Source organism: Microtus oregoni, unplaced genomic scaffold (assembly GCF_018167655.1).
Source record: "Microtus oregoni isolate MIOR12 unplaced genomic scaffold, Mior012 000011F_ref0000422, whole genome shotgun sequence".
In the NCBI taxonomy this organism is placed as follows: domain Eukaryota; kingdom Metazoa; phylum Chordata; class Mammalia; order Rodentia; family Cricetidae; genus Microtus; species Microtus oregoni.
In genome coordinates this window covers 5,119,752-5,141,669 of record NW_024543070.1, presented here as the reverse complement: position 1 = coordinate 5,141,669, position 21,918 = coordinate 5,119,752, and the positions used below count along the sequence as shown (strand labels likewise).

Here is a 21,918-nt window from a genome sequence, read left to right as displayed (position 1 = left end):
ACTAGGAGTCCCACAAGAAGACCAAGCTACACTACTGTCACCTACATGCAGAGGGTCTGTCCCATGCAAGCTCTCTGTTGTTGTTCAGTCTTTGTGGGCTACTATGAGCCCAGGTTAGTTGATTCTGTGGGTTTTCCTGTAATGTCCTTGACTCCTCTGCCTTATACAATCCTTCCTCCCTCTCTTCAGGATTCCCTGAACTCAGCCTACTGTTTGACTGTGGGTCTCTGCATCTGTATCCATCAGTTACTGGATGAAGGCTTTCTGATGACTAATGGGCTAGGTACCAATCCATGACTATGGCAGAATATCATTAGGCATCATTACATTGACTTTTTTTTATAGTCATGTTTGCTTCTTTCCTGGTCTCTGGGCCATCCAGCCTCTGGATCCTGGCTCTCCAGGCAGTGTCACTCACATGGCATGGGTTTCAGGCTGGACCAGTCATTGATTAGACACTGCCACAACCTCTGTGTCACCCTTATCCCTGCAAATCCCGTAGGCAGGACAGACTATATGTCAAAGGTTATGTGACTGGGTTGGTGTCCCAATCCTTCCATTGGCAGTCTTGCCTGATCACAGGAGGTGGCCAGTTTAGGCTGTGTATCCCCTTTTGCTAAGAGTCCTAGCTGGGATCACCCTTGTATGTTCCTGGGAGTTTCCATTGTACCCTGGAATGACCCCCCTTTCTATTAAACTCTTTCAGTACTCTCCCCTACCCCACTCCCACCTGATCCCTCATGTTCCTATCCCTGCCTGCCCCCAGTCCACCATGAAATCTTTTCTGTTTCCCCTTTTCAGGAAGATCTGAGTGTCCCCCTTGAGCCTCCTTGTTACCTAGCTTCTCTTGTTCTTTGGATTGTAGCTTGCTTATCCTTTACAGCTAATATCCACTTATTAGTAAGTACACACCATGTTTGTCTTTCTGGGTCTGGGTTACCTCACTCAGGATGAATTTTTTCTAGTTTTATCCATTTGCCTTCAAATTTCAGGATGCCGTAGTTTTTAACAGCTGAGTAATACTCCATTGTGTAAATACACCATATTTTCTTTATCCATTCTTCAGTTGAGGGACATTTAGGTTGTTTCTTTGTCTGGCTGTTATGAAAAACACCTCTATGAACATAGTGAAGTAAGTGCCCTGTGGTATAATTAAGCATTGTTTGGGTATATGCCCAAGAATGGTATAGCTGGGTCTTTTTATTTTTATTTTTTTTTATTTTTCCATTCAATTATTTACACTTCCATCCCTCCTCCCAATCCCCTCCCACTCCCACACTCCCTCCTCCCTCTCCCACCCTGCTTGAGAGAGGGCAGGAAACCCTGCCCTGTGGGAAGTCCAAGGCCCTCCCTGCTACATCCAGGCCTAGAGAGCTGTGCATCCATATAGACTAGGGTCCCAAAAAGCCAGAACATGCCGTAAAAACAAGTCCCGGTGCCTTTATCAATGGCTTCTCAGTCAGCCCCCATTGTCAGCCACAATCAGAGAGTCCGGTATGATCACATGCTCATTCAGACCCGGTCCTAGCTGGGTCTTGAGGTAGATCAGTTCTCAGTTTTCTGAAAAACCACTATATTGATTTTCAAGTGGCTATACAAATTTGTATTCTTCCCATCAATGGAGGAGTGTTCCCTTTGCTCCATATCCTCTTCAGCATGAGCTGTCACTTGTAATTTTGGTCTTTGCCATTCTGATATAACTCTGAGGTATAAGAAGGAACCTCAGAGTTGTTTTGATTTGCATTTCCCCGATCGCTAAGGATGCTGAACATTCCTTTAAATGTTAAAACATTTCTTTAAACAATTTTTTTAGCCATTTGGGATTCTTCTGTTGAGAATTCTCTGTTTAGATCTATACCCCATTTTTAAACTTGGATTATTTGATTTGTTGATGTCTAGTTTCTCAAGTTCTTTACATTTTTTGGAGATCAGCTCTCTGACAGATGTGGGGATAGTGAAGATCTTTTTCCATTCTGTAGGCTGCTGTTTTGCCCTATTGACAATGTTCTTTCCCTTACAGAAGCTTTTCAGTTTCATGAGGTCCCATATATTAATTGTCCATCTTAGTATCTGCACTATTCGTGTTCTGTTTAGGAAATTGTCTCCTATTCCAATGCCTTCAAGGATTTTTCCCACTTTCTCTTCTATGGGGTTCAGTGTATCTGGATTTATGTTGAGGTCTTTGATCCATTTGGGCTTAAGTTTTGTGCAGGGTGATGGGTATGGATCTATTTGTATTCTTCCACATACCGACATCCAGTTATGCCAGCACCATTTGTTGAAAATGTTTTCTTCACTTGATCTTAGCCAAAAGGCTGGGAAGTGATGAAGATGCTTTCTCTCATTCTCTATAAATTTGGCTTCTTTGTCAAAATTTAGGTGTCCATAGGTGTGTAGATTTACGTCTGAGTCTTCAATTTGATTCCATTGATCCACCCAATTGTTTTTATGCCAGTACTGTGAAGTTTTTATTATTATAGCCTTGTAGTAAAGCTTGAAATCTGGGATGGTGATACCTCTGGAAGTTTCTTCATTGTACAGGATTGTTGTAGCTATCTTGGGTTTTTTGATTTTTCCATGTGAATTTGAGTATTGTTCTTTCAAAGTTTTTAAAGAATTGTGTTGGGATTTTAATTGGGATTGTGTTGAATTTGTAGATTGCTTTTTGTAGGATGGCCATTTTTACTGTTAATCCTACTGATTGGGATCTTGGGAGATCTTTCCATCTTCTGATGTCTTGTCCAATTTCTTTCTTCAAAGACTTGAAGTTTTTGTCATACAGGTCTTTCACTTGGTTAAAGTTACACCAAAATATTTTATATTATTTGTAGCTATTATGAAGGTCATTGTTTTTCTGATTTCTCAGCCTGTTTATCGTTTGCATATAGGAGGGCTACTAATTTTTTTTGTGTGTGTTTGTTAATCTTATATCCAGTCACTTCACTAAAGGTGTTTATCAGCTATAGGAGTTCCCTTGTAGAATTTTTGGGATCCCTTATATATACTCTCATATCATGTGCAAATAGCAAATGGTTGACTTCTTCCTTTCTAGTTTGTAACCCTTTGATCTCCTTTGAGAGTGAGTGGTACCTAAGATTGTCCATTTTTGTTTTATTTTTATCAACAGTGCTTGCCTGTTGAAAGGCACACATTATGCCTGTGATTGGAGAAACTTGAGAGTATGTTAGGTTTTTCTCAGTTGGGATGAAAAATCTCTAAAAGCTTTTAAACTTAGATGAATTATCTACATAAAATTTTATCATATTTGTTTTAAAAGTCTGATTATTTATATATAATATTTTCAGAAAGTAAAATGATGTATGAAACTTGTTTGTACTCTTGCTTATTGATGTTTTTGTATTTATTTTAGACATTGTTGAAGCCCTGAAGCCAGATTATGTGGCCCCTCTGGTCCTTTGGCTTTGCCATGAGAGCTGTGAGGAAAATGGTGGCTTATTTGAGGTACTGTGAAACTTTGTATTTCTTCTAAAGCCTCGTTTATGTAATTAAATTTTAAAAAGACTGTATATTAGTATTTCCCAAACGCTTACATCTAGAAAAAAATCTGTTGTAGTTGTAACACTTGGCTTGTCACATATTGTGTATATGTTGTTAAGGAACAAGTGTCAAGCTGGGAAAGGTGGTATGTACTATTACTCTGTTATCCAGCACTCTGGAGACCGAGGCAGGAGGATACGAGTTTGTGTTCTACTGGAACTACATAGCAAGACCTTGTTTTACACGGGCAAGTGTGGATCCATTGTTTTAGAAAATGACATTATCATTACAAACTCTTTTTCAAAGCTGTTCATTTTTAATATTTTTTCCTAGTTGCAATGTGGCTGATTTGATGTGTTTAGTAAAATATAGAAAATCTCATTGATTTAAGAAGACGAATGATAAATGATAAAACAGATGTTTAGAGTCAGCTAGGCCAGAACTTGAACATTTGGCCTAGCACTGGCTGGCTCGCAGGGTTGTGGTGTAAATTAACCCTGCAGAATTTAGTCTTCTTGGGGTCTTTGTGAAAACTGCACACCATTTAAAACCCTTGGCATGAGAGCCTAGTGTTTCCTTCCTCCAATTTAGTTATAAATGATGTTTGAGTGTAACAGAGCAGTAAATACAGCTTGTTTATTCTGAGTTCAGCAGTAAGGTCTTCTAGTTTTCCCTATTCTGTAGCTCTCCGTGGATATTGTCAAAATAAAAATGATGTACAGTGCACCATTTGTTGGAACCGTTTGTGCTGCTGCAGACTGGGTTTAGAGCTTTGTAGAAGGCAAGGGCTCGGTCAGCATCTCAGCTCTCTTATGTTTATATTTTTATTTTTAGACAGGGTCTCACCTAGGCTGACCTTTAACTTAGTACTTACCCCAGGTTGGCCTTGAACTTGAGCTTTTCCTGTCCCAGCTGCTCAGGTAGGATTATAGTGTGCACCACCAGACCCAGCTAACTTACATATTTTTATATCCATTTGTGATTGATCTCCTTATTTTAGCCAAGGCATTCTATATTAGACATCCCTTTACCCTAACAGTAATGAACCCATAGTATATAGACTATAGAATTAAAAATGCTTCTTAGGAGCATAAGAACCTGCCTAGGTTTGAACTAATATATTATTAGCCAATTTCATTTGAATTACAAGCTGATGAATGAATTAAGGAGGAAAGGTCTCATATATTTGAGTGAAGTTATATACATCCACCTTTCTAATTATACCAACTAAGTGTAAATTACAGAAATTAGATGTAGAAGGAACTTTGCACTCTTAATTTTACAGAATAGAAAAATTTAATGATATTGAGCCACTTAAAATTTGAAATTTGATCTGACCTCTTTCTACCTAGCTAGGAATCAAAATATTACTTATTTCCTTATAATTACATTATTATTAACTACACAAAATAATATATCATCTGTGCGGTAATCTTAAATACATAAGAATGTGAATAGGAGAGAATAAAAACCATGCATTATTACTGTCCTGAGAACTGCTATGAATTTTCCAATATCTCCTTCCAGTCTTCTATTTGATATACATTTTACATAGACTGTTCTTTCAGATGGGATATTTTATATAAATCTTCATCTCTGTACTCATATGGCTGAGATCATGCATGCATATAAAAATTTATGTTGTTACTTTCTTTTACTATGTGCGGACATTTTTTAATGAGTAACGTTTGATGTATACAATTGAAAAATATAGTAGGAAATATATGAAATAATCTGAGTTTAAACTTGAAGGTATGCTTTGCTCAGATCTGATGGATTCCTGGAGTTGCTGGTGGGAGATGAGATTGGTTCAGCTGGTGCAGATATTTTGGCCCCTGTAGTTTGTTACTTCACTCACAATATGGCTAAAGGTGATGTTGTTACCAAATTGCTCAAGTCAGGTTAGGTGGTCTGAAGTTAGAAAAGCTTACCCTTGAACACCTTCCAAATATCTAAAGGGCAACCAGAGGAAAGGGTTAGTAAGATTCTAATGATATAGAAGTCCAGAAATGAAGTATACTTGGCAAGCGCAGTAAGTCAGGCCAACAGAGAAAGAGCAAAGAGCCAGCTGTTCTGAGAATGGCTCATAGTGTTTGCTGAGATGGACCATGGAAACTGTGTTTTGCCCAGAATGACTTGAACCTTGAGCAGGAAATATGTGCTGTCTTAGCAGAGGAAAATAACCATCTTTTGTTATGTTGGCTTTGATTTTGATGTCAGCTAAGGTGATTCCATGTGGTTCCAAATTTAGAATGAATGTTTAGGAGGAAATATCTAGCCATATTGTTTACTTTAAAGCTTTGGGTCAGTCAGAAGAGTGCTCTGTGCTGGCATGCTTTTAAGTAACCAGTGACAGAATGTTTGAGGATTGTTCATTGAAAGGCTGATGTTTGAAAGTTTTAAGTTGCCTTCTTGAAAATTTGTCTATTTCTCCAATTCCCCATCCATTGCCTTTGCCTGTGGTCAAAACTGAAGCTGATCAATCCACTATTAATTGGATATATTATAAAAGATGTGAGCATATTGTCCTAGTTAGGGTTTTTAATGTGAAGAGACACCATGACCATGGCAACTCTTATAAAGGAAAACACATAATTGGGACTGGTTTACAGTTTCAGAGGTTCAGTCCATTATCATCATGGCAGAAAACCTGGCTGCATGCAGGCAGACATGGTGCTGGAGAGATAGCTGATGTACATCTTGATCTTCAGGCAGCAAAAGGAGACTGTGTGCCACACTGGGTGTAGCTTGAGCATATAAGACTTCAAACCGTGGGACTGGAGAGATGGCTCAGAGGTTAAGAGCACTCACTGGTTGCTTTTCCAGAGGTTCTGATTTCAATTCCCAGCAACCACATGGTGGCTCACAACCATCTATAATGAGATCTGGTGCCCTCTTCTGGCCTTCAGGCAGAACACTATATACATAATAAATGAACAAATCTCAAAAAAAAAAAAAAGGACCTCAAAACCCACACCTACAATAATATACTTCCACAAACAAGGTCACACCTCCTAATGGTGTCACTCCCTATGGGTCACGAATTCAAACAATGAGTCTATGGGACTCATACCTATTCAAATCACCATACATAGCAAAGGCAAAAGGTGATGAGAAGTCTTAATGTTGGATCTAGCTCCACTAAGGTGTCTGCTACTAATGTGTTTCTTCTGTTATGCGTGAGGAATTCCAGTAAGTTCTGGCCAATAGTAGTGTGTGAAGGGATGAGTTTCTTTAATTAGATACTTGTCCCCCTTAAGATTTACTAGAATGACTTCTAATATAATGCAGAAATTGGAATGTGGTCCCTTGCCTTATCTCAGCCTCTTGCATCCCCACCCACAGCATTGCTTGCTGCAGGCTTCTGCTTTGATGGAGCCGGGGCTTTGTGCAGAGCTATCATTGTTATCTAGCATCCTAGTATTAATCATAATCAAAACAGTCTCTTAATGATTTATATTAGATGATATTTTTTCCCTTCTTTTTGTTAGGTTGGAGCAGGCTGGATTGGAAAATGTAAGTCTTTGTTGTGTTTTTGCTTGTGATAATTCTTTTTCATTTTATAACCTGCTTATACTCAGACTAGAATACTGTTCCAGCTAAAGGTACTAAAACATGGGAATTATTCTGCCAGCCTCTTGTGCTTTTAAGGACCTGTCTGCTATCCCTATAGGTAGCACTGGGTTTACCTTACTCTCTTCAGATACTGTAGTTCCTTTTTGTTGACATTATCACTCATGCTTCCTGCTGTTTAATCAGAACAGTGATTTGGCCTGTCTGAAAGTGGGAGGAGCCTGTTCTAGATGGATAAGCAGATCTCCCAATTCTCTCATGTAATTCTCTTCTTTTTAGAATGGAAGATGTCAGGAGCAAGTAAGAGCACAGGGGAGAGCTTTCAGGGACAGAAGCTGCAGCTGATGTGTGGGAATTGTTTCCCCACAGGAAATTCATTTGGCTTCACCCTTGATACATTCTTTCTTAAACCTTCTAAGTTTCAAATATAGTAGTTGCTTTTTAGTGTTAAAAAATGTGAAAACTTGCCGGGCATGATGGCGCACTCCTTTCCCCAGCACTTGGGAGGCAGAGGCAGGTGGATCTGGTCTACAGAGTAAGTTCCAGGATAGCCAGGGCTACATGGAGAAACATTGTCTTGAAAAACAAAGCAAAACAAAACCAAAAAGTGGAAAATTCAGAATCTCAGCTTACTTTTACTTGTTTGCTGATATCATAATTAATCATAGAATTATTTAGAAGATTGGTATCAATGAAGGACACTTTCACATATTATAGAGTATATCTAAATATCCACATATAGGTATGTATGTGTATATATATATATATATGCATTAATAACTTCCATCAGTTAACCATAAAGTAACTTATATTTCTTAAGCATTTGGTTATCTTAACAGCGTTTAAATAACATTTAAAACAGCAAGGTAAGGGTTGCAGTAACAGCTACACTACATATGGACCCTTTTTACAGGAGGGAAAAACTCTAGAAACTGGTGTCGTTTTCTTTCCTTTAAGATGTTGTACACTGAGTGGTCACCGGTGTCCACCATCATGTTCAAATGTTATAGTAGTTAGTTACTGCTATGGGATGTTTAAAACAGAAAACAGTGTTAAATTTCTCAAGAGAACTCAAGAGCAGTAGGACTTCTTGTGACCCTGCAAGGTTCTGGTGAGGCTGTGGGAATGGAGGGCGAGCCAAGGATGGTTGGAGGGGAGTTGTTGGTAGCTGTGGAGTCCAGGATCTGTAGCTGGAACCTGTTTGCTGTCACTCTGGTTCTCAGTGTGCAGCAGCAGCAGGCCTTGTCTTGCCAGTCTTCGTCCACAAACAAGGAAAGTGGACTGCCTTGTGCTAAGTGATCTGCCCTCGGTGTGACTGCGTGGAACTGCGTCTCCAGGTTCAGCTGGAGACAATGCTATTAGCAGTTCCTGACAGAACTAGAGAAGTTTCTCTTCAGTTTCAGATATTTCTTTTTTTTTAAAATTTAAATTTAATTTTGTGCTATTTAACTTAGCATGCAAAGTGGTAGGTCTTACTACAGCATCTTCATCCATTTATGTTCTTATGCTTTGTGCCTATCCGTGTCCCTCTGTCCTTCAGCTGCAGATCTTTCTCTAAAAACCTGACATTGCTGCTAACGGGCCTTTAAAGAAAAATATCTTCTAAGGGTTTTGGTAGAGCTCGTCAGAAGCCAGCATGACTTTCCTTTAGGATTTTCCTTTTCCTTGAAGATGGCTCTCAAGCGTCTTATGTTGTGTCCTTCAAGCTATGTGCACAGTGTCTTAGTTTTGTTTCCATAACTAGTGCGCTGGGAGCGGACCCTCGGAGCCACTGTTAGGCAGAGGAATCAGCCCATGACTCCCGAGGCAGTGAGGGACAACTGGGAGAAGATCTGTGACTTCAGCAATGCCAGCAAGCCGAGGACCATTCAAGGTACAGTCCCAAGTTCTTTGGTCTTCTTGGCCAGGAAGGAGAGGCAACAAGTTGTCTTTTCCGTATGCAGTTCATCTGTTTTGACTGTGCCGAAGCAGATACTCAGGTGTTGGGAACATACGTGGTTTCTGCTCCACTAGGTGCTAGGAGTCTTCATAGGCAGTTTGTTCAGTGCTTCTTAGTCCTGTGTGTTTGGTTGGTGTGTTTCTGGTAGATGGATGGCTGTGGGTGTGTACTTATTTGTGCTTCATGTACTTTCTTCCCAGATGGTGGTTGGCTTTGGAGTCTTCCATTTTCTTGCCATGTGCTCTTTTTAATTTTTACATATATTTTTAAGTGTGTGTGTGTGTGTATACATTAGTGCAGGTGCCTTTAGAGCTGAGAAGAGGGCATTAGATGTCATGGAGCTGGTGTTCTAGGTTGTGAACTCCTCATGTGGGTGCTGGGAACTGAACTCGGGTCCTCTGTAAGAGCAGTATGCACTCTTATCCTCAGAGCCATCTCTCCAGCCTTTGGCCACATGTTCGTAATCTGATGCAGTTTTCTCTGTTGCCCTAGAAGTCCTGGTTCTTTTGCTTAGGCTTAGCTCTCTCCTTTAGTTATAGGACTGGCATTGGTTCAGCTCATCGACTTTGCTATTCTCTCTTTCTCCCACCCCCGCCTCCTTTTGTCACCTATACCTAATTTTAGGACTTCTTTAGAAAAATTCAGACCCCAAATGCTCAGCAGGGTAGTCCCAGATATTCTTCTGTTAGCTGACCTACCGTGCGAACATCTAATGTAACTCTTCTTCCTGCTTTTGTTTCAGATGTATGACTTACTAACTGCATGTTCATGTGGAGTCCTTTGAAAAACATATCTTAAATTAATTCTTTGGAAAGTTCATATATGTGTACAATGTGTTTTGATTATATACACCCCACACCATCCTCTAACTGCTCTCATATCCACCTTCTTTGCTCTCACTTCATATCCTCTTTTTTGTTGTTGTTGTTTTAGTAACCCATTTAGTTCAGTATCATGGGTGTGGGGCCATCCACTGGAATGGGATCATCCGTGGAAGGGTATTGTGGGTGCTTTCTTGCATATTGCAGTTTTCTTTATTCAGATTTTACAGCAAAACTCTATCTTTTCTTATCTTTTTTATTGTAGAATCAACGAGTGGCATACTTGAAGTTTTACATAAAGTAGATTCAGAAGGAGTCTCCCAAAACCACACAAGTCATGCGGTATCTGCAGCCACATCAGGATTTGTAAGTAGGGGAAATGCCTGAAGTCCACCTACAGACTCATCCTCCCCCGGTTGTGTGTCCTCAGAAACCGTTTATTATTGTTTGGAATAAGACTAAGTTTAACACATAAGGAATTCATGATGACCACATGAGCATGTGGTTTGAAGTCAGTTCTGAAGCTGTCCAGATAACTCTTTTCGTCTTTTCCACCTTTCCTCTGAGATTTTTCTAGGCTTGACCATGCTTTTTGCTTTGATGGAAGTCTGTCTTGAGAGGAGAGGAGGGGATTTGGATATTGTTTCCCAAAGCTCTTCTTGGTGTATGAGCTGGAATAGGAGAGTGGAAGGTATCAGCTCAGCTTCTGTCCTGGGTGTTTCTGTGTGATAAGTATAGGAGCTGGAAGCTTTTCTCTGTTTTCAGGAGTATAGTTTTGCATGTAATTTTTTGATAGTCTTTCTTTAGGGTTGAGATGAATTAAGTTAGTTGCCCAGTTGATGTGTTAGCTAGTTTGTTGTAGGAGACTGCTCTTTCATGTTCCAGCTTCCCAGACTCAAATAATCACACAGAAACTATATTAATTACAACACTGCTTGACCAATGTTTAGATTACTTTTGCTGTCTCCTTAAAAATTTTGTTTTATTTTTTAATCTATTTTTTAGAATTGTCTATAGTCTTTCTTTTCTCTCCCAAGCCTATGTACATTTATTCAACAATGTGACTCATTCAGCAGTCTTATTCATATGAGTCTGTCTTTACTGTGTGTCTGTAATCATTTTCTGACCAGGAACACTTTTTTTTTTATGCTAAGCATGTAGATAGGACCAACTCTGTGGCCCTGCCTGCTTACTTTGTCCAGTCCAACATGGCAGAGGTGTGTTCACTGCCTCTGCAAGTCTTTCTCACTGCCCCAACGCCAGGGACACAGCAGGTCTATATTGCCATTAAGTAACTAGTACCATGTTGCTCACTGACCCCATTTAAGTGCTTCATAGCAGTACATCCTTGTAGATCCAGAGCCTTTTGAAAGCTGTTTGTGCCACCAGCATGAGCCAGGAAGCCTTTTCTTAAGGAAGCAGCACCTCTGCTTTGGCCAGCAAACAGAGCCTGTCTGAAAAAATGTGGCTACCAAGAAGCTGTGCTTAACTCTGTTCTTTTGTGTCTAGAATTCTTTCCCAAGATTTCTCAGTTTTTATGTGGGTATAGTTGTATGACGATGGTGCCACTTTGTAGCAGGAGACTGCTCTTTCGTTTCCTGGCCACCCAGGCCTGAATAATCACACAATAACTATATTAATTACAACACTGCTTAGCCAGTAGCTTAGATGTATTTCTAGCTAGTTCTTACATCTTAAATTAGCCCATTTCCATTATTTTATTTATTTATTTATTTTTTGCTTTTTTCGAGACAGGGTTTCTCTGTGGTTTGGAGCCTGTCCTGGAACTAGCTCTTATAAACCAGGCTGATCTCGAACTCACAGAGATCTGCCTGCCTCTGCCTCCCAAGTGCTGGGATTAAAGGCATGCGCCACCACCGCCCGGCTTCCATTATTATTTTATATTTTACCACAAGGGTTGTGGTTTGTTACCTCTTGCTTCTTAGGCAGCTACATGGCATCTTTCTGACTCCACCTACTCTCTCTCTATATCTCTGTTCTAATTTCCTGCCTGACTTTACTTTGCTAAGCCATTGCCAAAGCAGCTTTATTCATTAGCCAATAAAAACAACACATATACATAAGGACATCCCACACCACTAGCCGACATCCTCCTTGCTATTTGAAAAGCAACCCAGGGAGATAGTGGATGGAAGAGAGAGAAAGCCGTTACCTCTACTGCTGATGAAAGATGTTCATGTGTGGTGCTCCTGTCAGTCAGCCACGACTCGGGATCTAGTGTTCAATAATTCCAAAACATTTTAACAAAATTATTCTTTAAGACATTAATTGAAAAAATAAATAAGTGGCTTATTGTAAACTATGCCCTAAATGTAGATAGAATTAACACATACAAGCTGAACATTAAAATATAACTTTCTTTTTGCTGTTTTCCTTCAGTTTGACAAGTGTCTTTTTTCTTGGACATTAGTAACCCTCTTAAAGTCATAATTTTTATAATTTTTTGGGAAAGAATCTTTATTTTGATGGTTCTTTTCCATTTTTTCATTTGGTCCACTAGGCAAGATCTTTTAAGGGAAAGCACTGATATTACAAAATATTGACCCCCTGACCTGGCCAGATGCTTCATTGTGTGAGGGACAGAATATGAGGAGGGTTCTAGCTCTCTCTCTGGGATATTTGTCAGTTTACTGTTCGGTGGATGTAATGTCAGGTCAGGGGATGGATATATATATATATATATGTATATATATATACACATATATGAATATATGTATAATTTATGTAATATATACATATAAAGTTTTATTTTTATTATATGGAAAACTAATATAAGAAAGCTAATTTTTATTATATATACGTATATGTAATTCTCTTTTTTAGCCTATAGGTCCTTCACATAGATATTATGACTTTCATGTTAGTGTTTTTATGGGATTCCTGAGTGTGTGAATAAGTGCGTCTCTGTCTGTTTCTTGGGCTTTTCCTTCTGTTTGTTTTGTCCTAGTTCATGTGTTAGTTTTTGTTTTATTTTATCATGTTATATTTTACTTTATTATTATTTTATAGAAGCCAGTTTTCTAACAAGAGACAAAAGGGGTGGATCAGACGAGGGGAGGTGGGAGGAACTGGGAGGAGTAGAGGGAGAGGAAACTAATCAGGGTATATTATGTGAGGAAAAAAGATCTATTTTCGTTAGAAGGAAAAAAAGAAGTGTAGTAGACAAGAAAGAAATCATTTATTACAGATTGCCCTGGTATTTTGTGACCCAGGAAGCTGTGGTTTTTAGTTAGAAATCTGATTTTGAGCCTGAGAGTATTGCTACCTTATAGTTATGATTTGAAGTCGGGGCCATGGATGCTAATGTGGAGGGCAATAGTTTTCCTGTTTTTCTCTTAGGCTGCTGCTATTGGCCATAAGCTTCCTTCATTCTCCTCTTCATATTCGGAACTGGAGAGTATTATGTATGCCCTTGGCGTAGGAGCTTCTGTCAAGAATCCGGAGGATTTGAAGTTTGTGTATGAAGGAAGTGCTGACTTCTCCTGTTTGCCCACCTTTGGTGTTATTATTGCTCAGAAGTCCATGATGAATGGAGGGCTAGCAGAGATTCCTGGGCTGTCAATCGAGTTTTCAAAGGTATGCCTACTAAGAAACTTTTAATTGGCTTTTTTTAACTGTTTCTTTAAATGTTATTGATAAATATCTCATACTATATTATTAAACATTACATCCATGCAATTTATATATAATATGAATACATACATACACACACACGCGCGCGCGCACACACACACACACACACACACACATATATGAAGATTATATAAATTGACTTTGGTGGTTGGCTTAGGAGTAATGATTTAGTATGTCTTTTGATTTTTCTTTTCATAAATAAAAGAGGGGAGAGTTAATTTAAAATTCTAAGAAGAAAATACTTATATATAAACCTGCAATCCTGGAATAATGTTAATCCTCTCTCTGCCATTTACTTACTACTGTAATTGTAAGTAGCTGCTCTCGGCTTTGGCTTCTTCATCCATAGAGTGGATAGGCAGATTTCACCTCACAACAGTGATGAAGGAGAACATCCACTAATTACCTGGGGAAGGATCTCTAGCATAGACAGGCCCCAGGACAGCATGTCCTTGACTTGTTTTGGAACAGCAAGACGTCAGTCTTAACTGTAGAGTGCAGAGAGGGTCTATTTGAGGCTGTTATGAGAAGAAAACCTTATGGCAATTATAAAGATTTTAGTTTATACTAATTTTTGCCCCATAAGATTTTTAATTTTTAATCTTTTTCTTAGTTCTTTGTGAGTTTAATACAGTGCGTTTTGGTCATATTCATTCCTCCAACCCCAGCCCTTCCCAGATTCACCTCCAAGTCTTTATCCACACAACTTTGTGTCTTTTTAAAAGCCTAACAAGATTGATTTGTGCTGGCTACATATTGTTGGCTGTGTGGTCTTCAATTGAAGCCTGGTTAATCTACCTGATTGAGTGGCTCCATTGGTAAATCAGTAGAGCCAGTAAGGATCCCTGGATTCAAAGGACACAGATTTATCTTTTCTCCTCCCAAAGATCTGTTTGTCTTTATGCTGCCATACTAATGATTTCTACATTGCATGATTAAGAAGTAAACACCTTACTGCTATAGATGGCTGACGTGGTGTGTGGATAGTAAAATGTCATTGTGTTTAGCGGTACCCACGGGTAGACTCTGGTACAAGAAAGTTGGCTAATAAGATTGCATTTGTTGTAACGTAGGTTCTTCATGGGGAGCAATACTTGGAGTTGTATAAACCGCTTCCTCGATCAGGTGAGTTTATGTGAACTAATTGTTTAATAGTATGCTTTAATTTTCTGATTAACCTCCCAAGCCAATCTCTTGTCTTAAACTAGCATAGCCCAACCCAATAAGATGTCAGAAGCATCCATGTAACCTGAGAGTAGATAAAGTTAACCAGTACTTATACTGATTTCTGATTGTCTTCCACTAACAGTAAAATTATTTAGTACTATCAGTTTGTCTGTAGTGACATATGTACCATTATGACTGTGTATCAGTTATGGTTCCTGTGGTTGTTTATCTTAAGATTAATTTGCATAAACAAACAATGTTGAAAAATGTAGCTTTTGTAATTTTTCCCTATTCCCTTGGAAGAGAAGAAAACTAAACCTATCTAATAACTTTTTTCTTTTCTTGGTAATACTTTGGATATTCACCAAAGCTTATCTGTCTGTCTATCTGTCCAACCGTGTGTTCATTCCATCTGTCCATCTGTTCCTCCCATCCATCCGTCTGTTTGTCCCCTCTGTCCATCTATCCATCCTTTTTTGAGATAAGGCCTGTCATGTCCCAGGGTGACCATCAGTTTTTTCCTTAGCAGAAGATAACCTTGAACTGCTGAAGTTAAAAATGTACCTGTCTCTGTACATTCAAGGATTAGCATGGATTTGCTGCCTGTGGGTTCAAGTGGTGTGGTCGGGGCTGGGTGTTAGTCCAGTTGTGGAGGAAAGAGAAAAGCAGGTCTCAAATAACTGACTTTTTTCCTTGGCAGTTTCACACTTGTAAACAATACTTCCTGGTAACCCTCACTCCCTCCTTCTTCCACCCTGTCCATCTGCTTCTTTCCACAAGTCTTGTGGTGTCCCCCCCCCCCACCACGTTGGTTTTTATCTTTTGTGTTTTCTTTTGTTTTGTTACCCGCTGAGTTTAACCAGTTAAATGAGGACTCAAAAAAAAAAAAAAAGTTCGGAGAAGAAAATTTAGGTAGTGTTTCACAAAAGCCATAGAGATTTGCGAAGGAATGGAGGAAGTGGAGTTGTGCTTACCCAGGATTGAGAGGCCAGTTGGACCTTGCAAGAGGTGTCACTGTCATTGGAAATGATTATTAAAAAATTACATCAGAAATATTAATGTCTCACAATTTTACATCAGAAATTTAGTAATTATTAAGTTTAGTGATTTATATGTTCTGTATTTTATGTTTTGTATAAACAATTATACTTTTTTAGTGTAAAGTTAGGGGAAAATATTTAAAACCATAATTTTTTAAGCTTTGCTGAAGTAAGTGGAAACCGTGGTGAATTCCTTCATGTTTTAATTATTTATCATGTAATTATTTATCTTTAATTTTAGGAGAATTAAGATGTGAAGCAGTTGTTGCTGACATCCTGGATAAAGGATCGGGCATAGTGATTGTTATGGACGGTAACTCATCTGTAATTGTTATAATAATATCATTAGAGTGATAGGCTTTGCAGGTAGCACACTTTACCACAGAGATCGATTCAGTTTGTGTTCATTTTATAATGTGTAAGAGATCAAAGTAAGCATTTTAAACTTTCATAGGGTTTTTAAGAAAAATAAGGGAGGAGGTGGAGTAGATTGGAGCTAAAGCTATGGCAGGTGGAACATGTCGCTGGGTTGAAACAACGCAACTCAGCACAGAAGTGAGAAGTGTGTTCCTGTTCAAGTCACAGCGAGAGTTACACCTACTGCAGTAGGGTTGACGCGGCTGGGCTGGGCTATTGATGCTCTTTTCAGTGTTAGCTGTTTGGAACTCGATTAGTGTAGATTGCAGTTGGGTTTCTAGACTGCATGTAAGGCTGTTGAACTCATGACGTAAACACTGTGACTACATTTTATTTAAGTAGAACTGTCAGCTCTGCCTGATGTGTTGTTTCTGAGGGAAATCCTGGGGGCCATGCCAGTGCTCCCTGACTTACCATGGGGTTGCACCCCAGTAAACACATTGGAAGTTGAAATATCTTAGGTAAAAATGCATGGAAAGCCACGAATAATGATCTCAGCACTCAGTTGGCTGAGGCAGGAGGAACCTTCTTTGTATTGGGCACCCTAGGGATAGAGTGGTTAACAGAACCAGCATGATGGCATCCCCGGAGCCATTCTATAGCCTCATTCCTGCCCTGTCTCTTTAAGATCCATGTTCTTTCTCAGTGCTTTGACAGTATTTCAGGGTTTGAGTGTGGTAGCTTGGATTTTCTTGAGGAATTGTTTGAAATATTAGTGGCAGATAAAACTTGAGATCTAGGTGGTAGTTGGGTGATTTAAGCGATAAGCCCATGGTTCACAGAGGAAGGCTGGGTAGCTCTCCCTGCCGCCAGAGACTGGAGATGAGAAAACTGAAGTACAACTTGGCAAACCCCATGCTCACTGTAGATGCTGACCTTTGCACTGGCCGTGGTTTATTCTTTTAGCTGTTAAAGGAAGTGTTAAGCCTATCTTCATTAACTACTTCTTTTTTTCCTTTTTCTTCTTTTTTAGTCCATTCTTATTCTGGGAAGGAGCTCATATGTTATAATCAGTTCTCAATCTTTGTTGTTGGCTCTGGGGGCTTTGGTGGAAAACGGACATCAGAAAAACTCAAAGTAAGAATTTTTTGGGGGTATAATATTTGTACATTTTTATGGGGCATATGGCAACTCAGTATATGTGTTCAAAATATAAGTCAGAAAACAGCATTGGCATGTCCTGGAACCTATTCTCGATATATGCTGCTTGACCTTCCGCTGTCCTGCTGCCCTGGTCCGCACTGGCTGGTTCAGGCTGCTGCACTCCTTCCCACTACCCCTTTCTTATCTAGTGACCACTGTTGTCTTTCGTTTTTAATCACGTGTTTGTGTGTGGGTATATGCAGGTGTCTGGAGAAAGCAGAGGCATCAGACTGCTGGTGACTTCTGGGAACCGAACTTGAGTCCCCTGCAGGAGTAGTATAAACTCCATCTGCTGAGCTCTCTCCCCAGCCCCACACCCTTTTTGTTTTTGCTTTTTTTTCAGATGAAGCAGAGCAGGTTGCTTTAAACTGGTAGCAGTCCTCCTGCCTCAGCTTCCTGGGGTGCCAGGGTGGTAGGAGTGAGCCACTGGGCTCAGCTTTCTTCACTCTCCTCTAAGGCTGACTTAATAGGCTCTGAATGAGTCTTTCTATAGCAGCTTTCCTCTCCCCCCTCCCTTCTCCCTTTCTCTCCCCCAACCACTTAAAAATAAGTTAAAAATCTCTTTTGAGAAGCAGCAACTTCTTACTATAGAAGTAGCCCCTTTACTCATGGCCTTTTAGGATTGTGGTTTTGGGATTTGTAGAACAAATTTGATGATATTTAAGCTTAATATTTCATAGTAAAAATCACCGGCACCATAATTAGAAAAGTTGACTTTCTTGTAAAATATTGTGTAATTGTGGCACAGTTGATATTTCTTCCCTCCCTCTCTCCCTTTCTTTTTTTTTTAACTTTGGTTTTCAAGACAGTGTTTCTCTGTGTAGCCTTGGCTGTCCTGGAACTTGCTCTGTAGACAGGCTGGCCTCGAACTCACAGAGATCTGCCTGCTTCTGCTTCCTGAATGTTGGCATTAAAGGCTTGAGCCACTTCGCTGGTGATATTTTATTTCTATATAAATAAATAAATAAAATATACAATGTAGCTCCAATATGGCGGAATCTGATGTCTCTGACCCCCATACACACTTGCATTCCTGTGTACCCATGTAATTAATAATAAAAATCAAAATTTAAAAAGTTGATAAAAATGTATTATTTTGTTAACATGACAAACTAAAATATGTAAATTGTTTAATTCTTTGAGTTGTCATTTTCTTTTTACATAGGAAAAACTGTCTTTTGTCCCCTGTGACCTGAGAACAGGTCTGATAATATTTCTTATATTGAAAAGAGTCATTTTAGGGAAACTGTAATTTATAAAACGCTAGGAGCTATGAAATTTTAAATGTAGTTTTTCTCTTGACATAAAATATTAAAAAATCTTTAATCCAGTTTTCAGAGTTTATTATGTTGACACTTGGTTGTTTATGTGATGTTAGTTTTGTTAGAGAATCACATATATTTAAGTTGACACACAGGTATTTTGATTTCAGGCAGCTGTGGCTGTACCGAGACGACCTCCTGATGCGGTCCTGAGAGACACCACCTCATTGAATCAGGTGAGAAGTGCTGATCATCTGGCTGATGAAACTGCTCTGTTGACATTGTGAACACACTATACTTCTGGAGTTAACTTGGGCATCTTATTCCAAGCAAGGGAATATGAGACACCAGACGTTGCTAAGTTCTTGGAGAAGGGCACTCCTTTAAGTGATAGGCAGAAAGGTTTGCCAGTAATGATTGACTTGGCAGAAAGGTGATTGGTGTATGGATGCTCCTCCTCAGAGATGTGGGCTTTCAGGCTGTCAGGGAAGATGTGGGGAAGTCTAGTGGAGCACAGAGAGGCAGACGCAGGGTGTGGGTCAGGGTATGTGAAGGCCAAAGTCACATTTACATTGGTGGTTAATGGAGGACAATGTGTATGAGCAGATCTTTCCAAAAATGGAAAAATTGTGCCATTAGAGCATAAATGGTGCTGGGTTTTGTATAGTAGTAACTTTCTAGTCAGCAAGCAAGCACAAGTGTACCGTGTTAGCCCTACAGATGCCATTTCTCAGATATGCTGTTTAAATGTCCATGGCACAGTTTCTTCACTGGTAGCTCGCTTGACCATACAAGTAAAACAAGTGTTTCATGAAGAGTCAAGATTTTCATGTAGTGATGTAAAAAGGCCAAGCAGTGACAGCTCTTCACACCAGGCGTTGTAACTGTGGAGGACGAGAAACAAGCTGTGGTTTCACCAGATACAGTCTAGCACTAACTGCACTGTTGGGATTTCAGTTGTTACTGAGTAGGTCGTACTTTCCATTAAAAGATAATTCCTTATTAAAATCCCTACTGTGCTAAATTGAAAGCAGATATGACCTCAAAACCAGGTCTTTTTGATGTCCCTTTTAGATTTAGACAATTCCTTTACAGGGCTGAACACTGAAAATAATCACAAATGCTTCATGGGATTGTCTGGGTCCCTTACCTTGACCAGGAAATGCTAATTTTCAGTAAGTAGCACTGAGAGGGATTCTGGTAAAATCTTTGAACTTTAAAAATAAAAATAACCTTGAGGGACTGAAAGGCAATGGTGAAGTATCCTGCAGAGGAAGATAGATGGCATCAGATTCCCCCAGAGCAGGGGAGAAATGGAGAACCATTCTTGAGAAATAAAAGTTTGTATCAACCACCCGTCCTTGTAAAAGAACATTCCACACGAAGGAGGAACTTCATCTAACTAGCTGTGACTGAGGAACACTGACAGGCTGATTGAAATAGCCAAGTGCAAACTCACGACTAGGCCAGAGACTGGGAGGGCAGAAGTGACACACAGTGTTAGAGAGAAAGTACACGTGATTCACCCCACCCCTGTGGGAGTGGAGAGGGGTGCAGAGGGATGCAGAGGGATGCAGAGATGCCCTGCTGTTGAGGGCACATGGGAGATGAAAGACAATTAAAAACAAATGCAACTTAGTAATAAGTTAAACTGAGGAAGAAAAAGCAATGGAATAGCAAATGAAGGGGACTGGAGAGATGGCTCAGGAGTTAAGAGCACTGGCTACTTTTCCAGAGGACTCTGGTTCAGTTTCCAACACCTACATGGCAGCTCACAACCTTCTGTAACTCCAGTACCAGGGGACCTCGCACTTTCTTCTGGCCTCTCTGAGCACTAGGCATGCATGTGGTACACAGACATACATGTAGGCCAAGCTCTCACACACATAAAAATAAATAAATCCAAGAAAAAAAAATGGAAACGAGGGCAAGAACTGAAAGGCTAGGTAGAGAGTAGTTGGGAGAAAGACAGGAAGATCCAGCATACTGAGAGCGAAAACTATCAGCAGCAGTGAGAGAACCACCCTGAGATGCACCTCTGTGCACGGCCTTCATAAGGCTGATGGCTTGGCTTCCAAGATTGCTAATTTGGAGCTGTGGCATCCTTTCTCCATTGCAAAGTGCTGTCTGCCGCCTCCTTAATGGATGGCTGTAGGGAGTACTGTAGGGAGATGTTTTTATTTGGAAAGATGTTTAGCTTTCTGTGTCTCACAGGGCCTCAGATTCCCCCTTGGTGCTTTTCATTCACTAGGCAGCTCTTGGGGGATATTTTTTTGTCTTTGCTTCTTCAAAAGAGATGCTTTCTGGGACTTGCATGTAGACATGCACACTTTTCTGGGGTTTGCATCCGCAGCCACGCGCGCTTTTCTGGGGATTGTCTCCGCAGGCACACACACTTTGTCCTCTGTGTAGACAGGGCTCTAATCAAGTGCTAACAAGAGACTTTGTTCACTTACACTGTTGCTAAAGTCTTGTAAAAAGATTTAGAAATTGCTAATGTTCGCTGAGGCAATACCCGTGAGTTTTATCTCATTTAATTTCTCCAGTTCTTCTCTGAAAGTGAGTCCTCTTAGCTTGAGGCTTATCTTGGTGGAGAAACTTGTTTAGCAATGATAGGAATGGATGTGAATCCAGGTCCCTCTGGAACCTAAGTCCATTATGTAGCTCGTGTCTGACGACTTCCCTTTGTGGGCCTGAGATGTTCTTTTTCTTTGTATACACAGTAGTGGATAGTGCATAGTTTCCTGGTGTTTACTGTTTGTGTACGGCTTTTGAAAAAAAAATAACCATTTCTTTTCTAACACATAAAAATCTTGTATTTAGAAGAACATAACTACAGTAAAAAATACTGAGCCACAGAGAAGTGAAATTTTTCTCAAAACTAGACTTGATAAGGAAAAGATGTTGAGTCCGGTCGGACATAGAGTGTAACAAGCTACTGTAAAGATGCATTAAATACCCAGCTGCCCTGTGAATCTCTGCTTCAGTTCTGAAGAGCAGTCTAGTGTGAAAACTGCACAGTTTAAATACCAGAAAATGACGGCTTTCCCTGCTGTTGCCTACATTTTCCTGTTATTCTTGCCTTACCTATGTAAATCAGCAGTGTGACCATCTGAGCTACTGAGTCATACTGGCAAGCTATTGGTTGATTTTGTACATGAGCTAATATTCAGGATTTAGTGTGCCAGAAAGATGAAAGTGTGTGAGAAGCTATCTATCTGCCTAGTACTCTGTTACAGACTTCAAATTGAAAAGACCCATTAAGAAAGTTGGCATAGATTCTGATTGGCTAAGAGATTTTAGCCCTTTACCTATCTTGGGTGGGTGCTCCCCTCGTGGTCCCAACTTCTTTGCTCATGTTCTCCCTCCTTCTGCTCCTCATTGGGACCTTGGGAGCTCAGTCC

The 21,918-nt window shown here is 39.8% G+C and overlaps 1 protein-coding gene across 1 annotated transcript in view; it reads left to right on the top strand.

Annotated features, from left to right (window-relative positions):
- Hsd17b4 (hydroxysteroid 17-beta dehydrogenase 4) overlaps nucleotides 1-21,918 on the top strand; it is a 64,721-nt gene that overhangs the window by 21,533 nt on the left and 21,270 nt on the right. Inside the window, exons 9-17 of the mRNA XM_041660496.1 lie at nucleotides 3,371-3,462; nucleotides 6,990-7,014; nucleotides 8,816-8,944; nucleotides 10,097-10,197; nucleotides 13,192-13,428; nucleotides 14,559-14,610; nucleotides 15,934-16,005; nucleotides 17,083-17,186; nucleotides 18,685-18,750. Coding sequence (XP_041516430.1) covers nucleotides 3,371-3,462; nucleotides 6,990-7,014; nucleotides 8,816-8,944; nucleotides 10,097-10,197; nucleotides 13,192-13,428; nucleotides 14,559-14,610; nucleotides 15,934-16,005; nucleotides 17,083-17,186; nucleotides 18,685-18,750 — 878 coding nt within the window. The remainder of the gene's footprint in view (nucleotides 1-3,370; nucleotides 3,463-6,989; nucleotides 7,015-8,815; nucleotides 8,945-10,096; nucleotides 10,198-13,191; nucleotides 13,429-14,558; nucleotides 14,611-15,933; nucleotides 16,006-17,082; nucleotides 17,187-18,684; nucleotides 18,751-21,918) is intronic.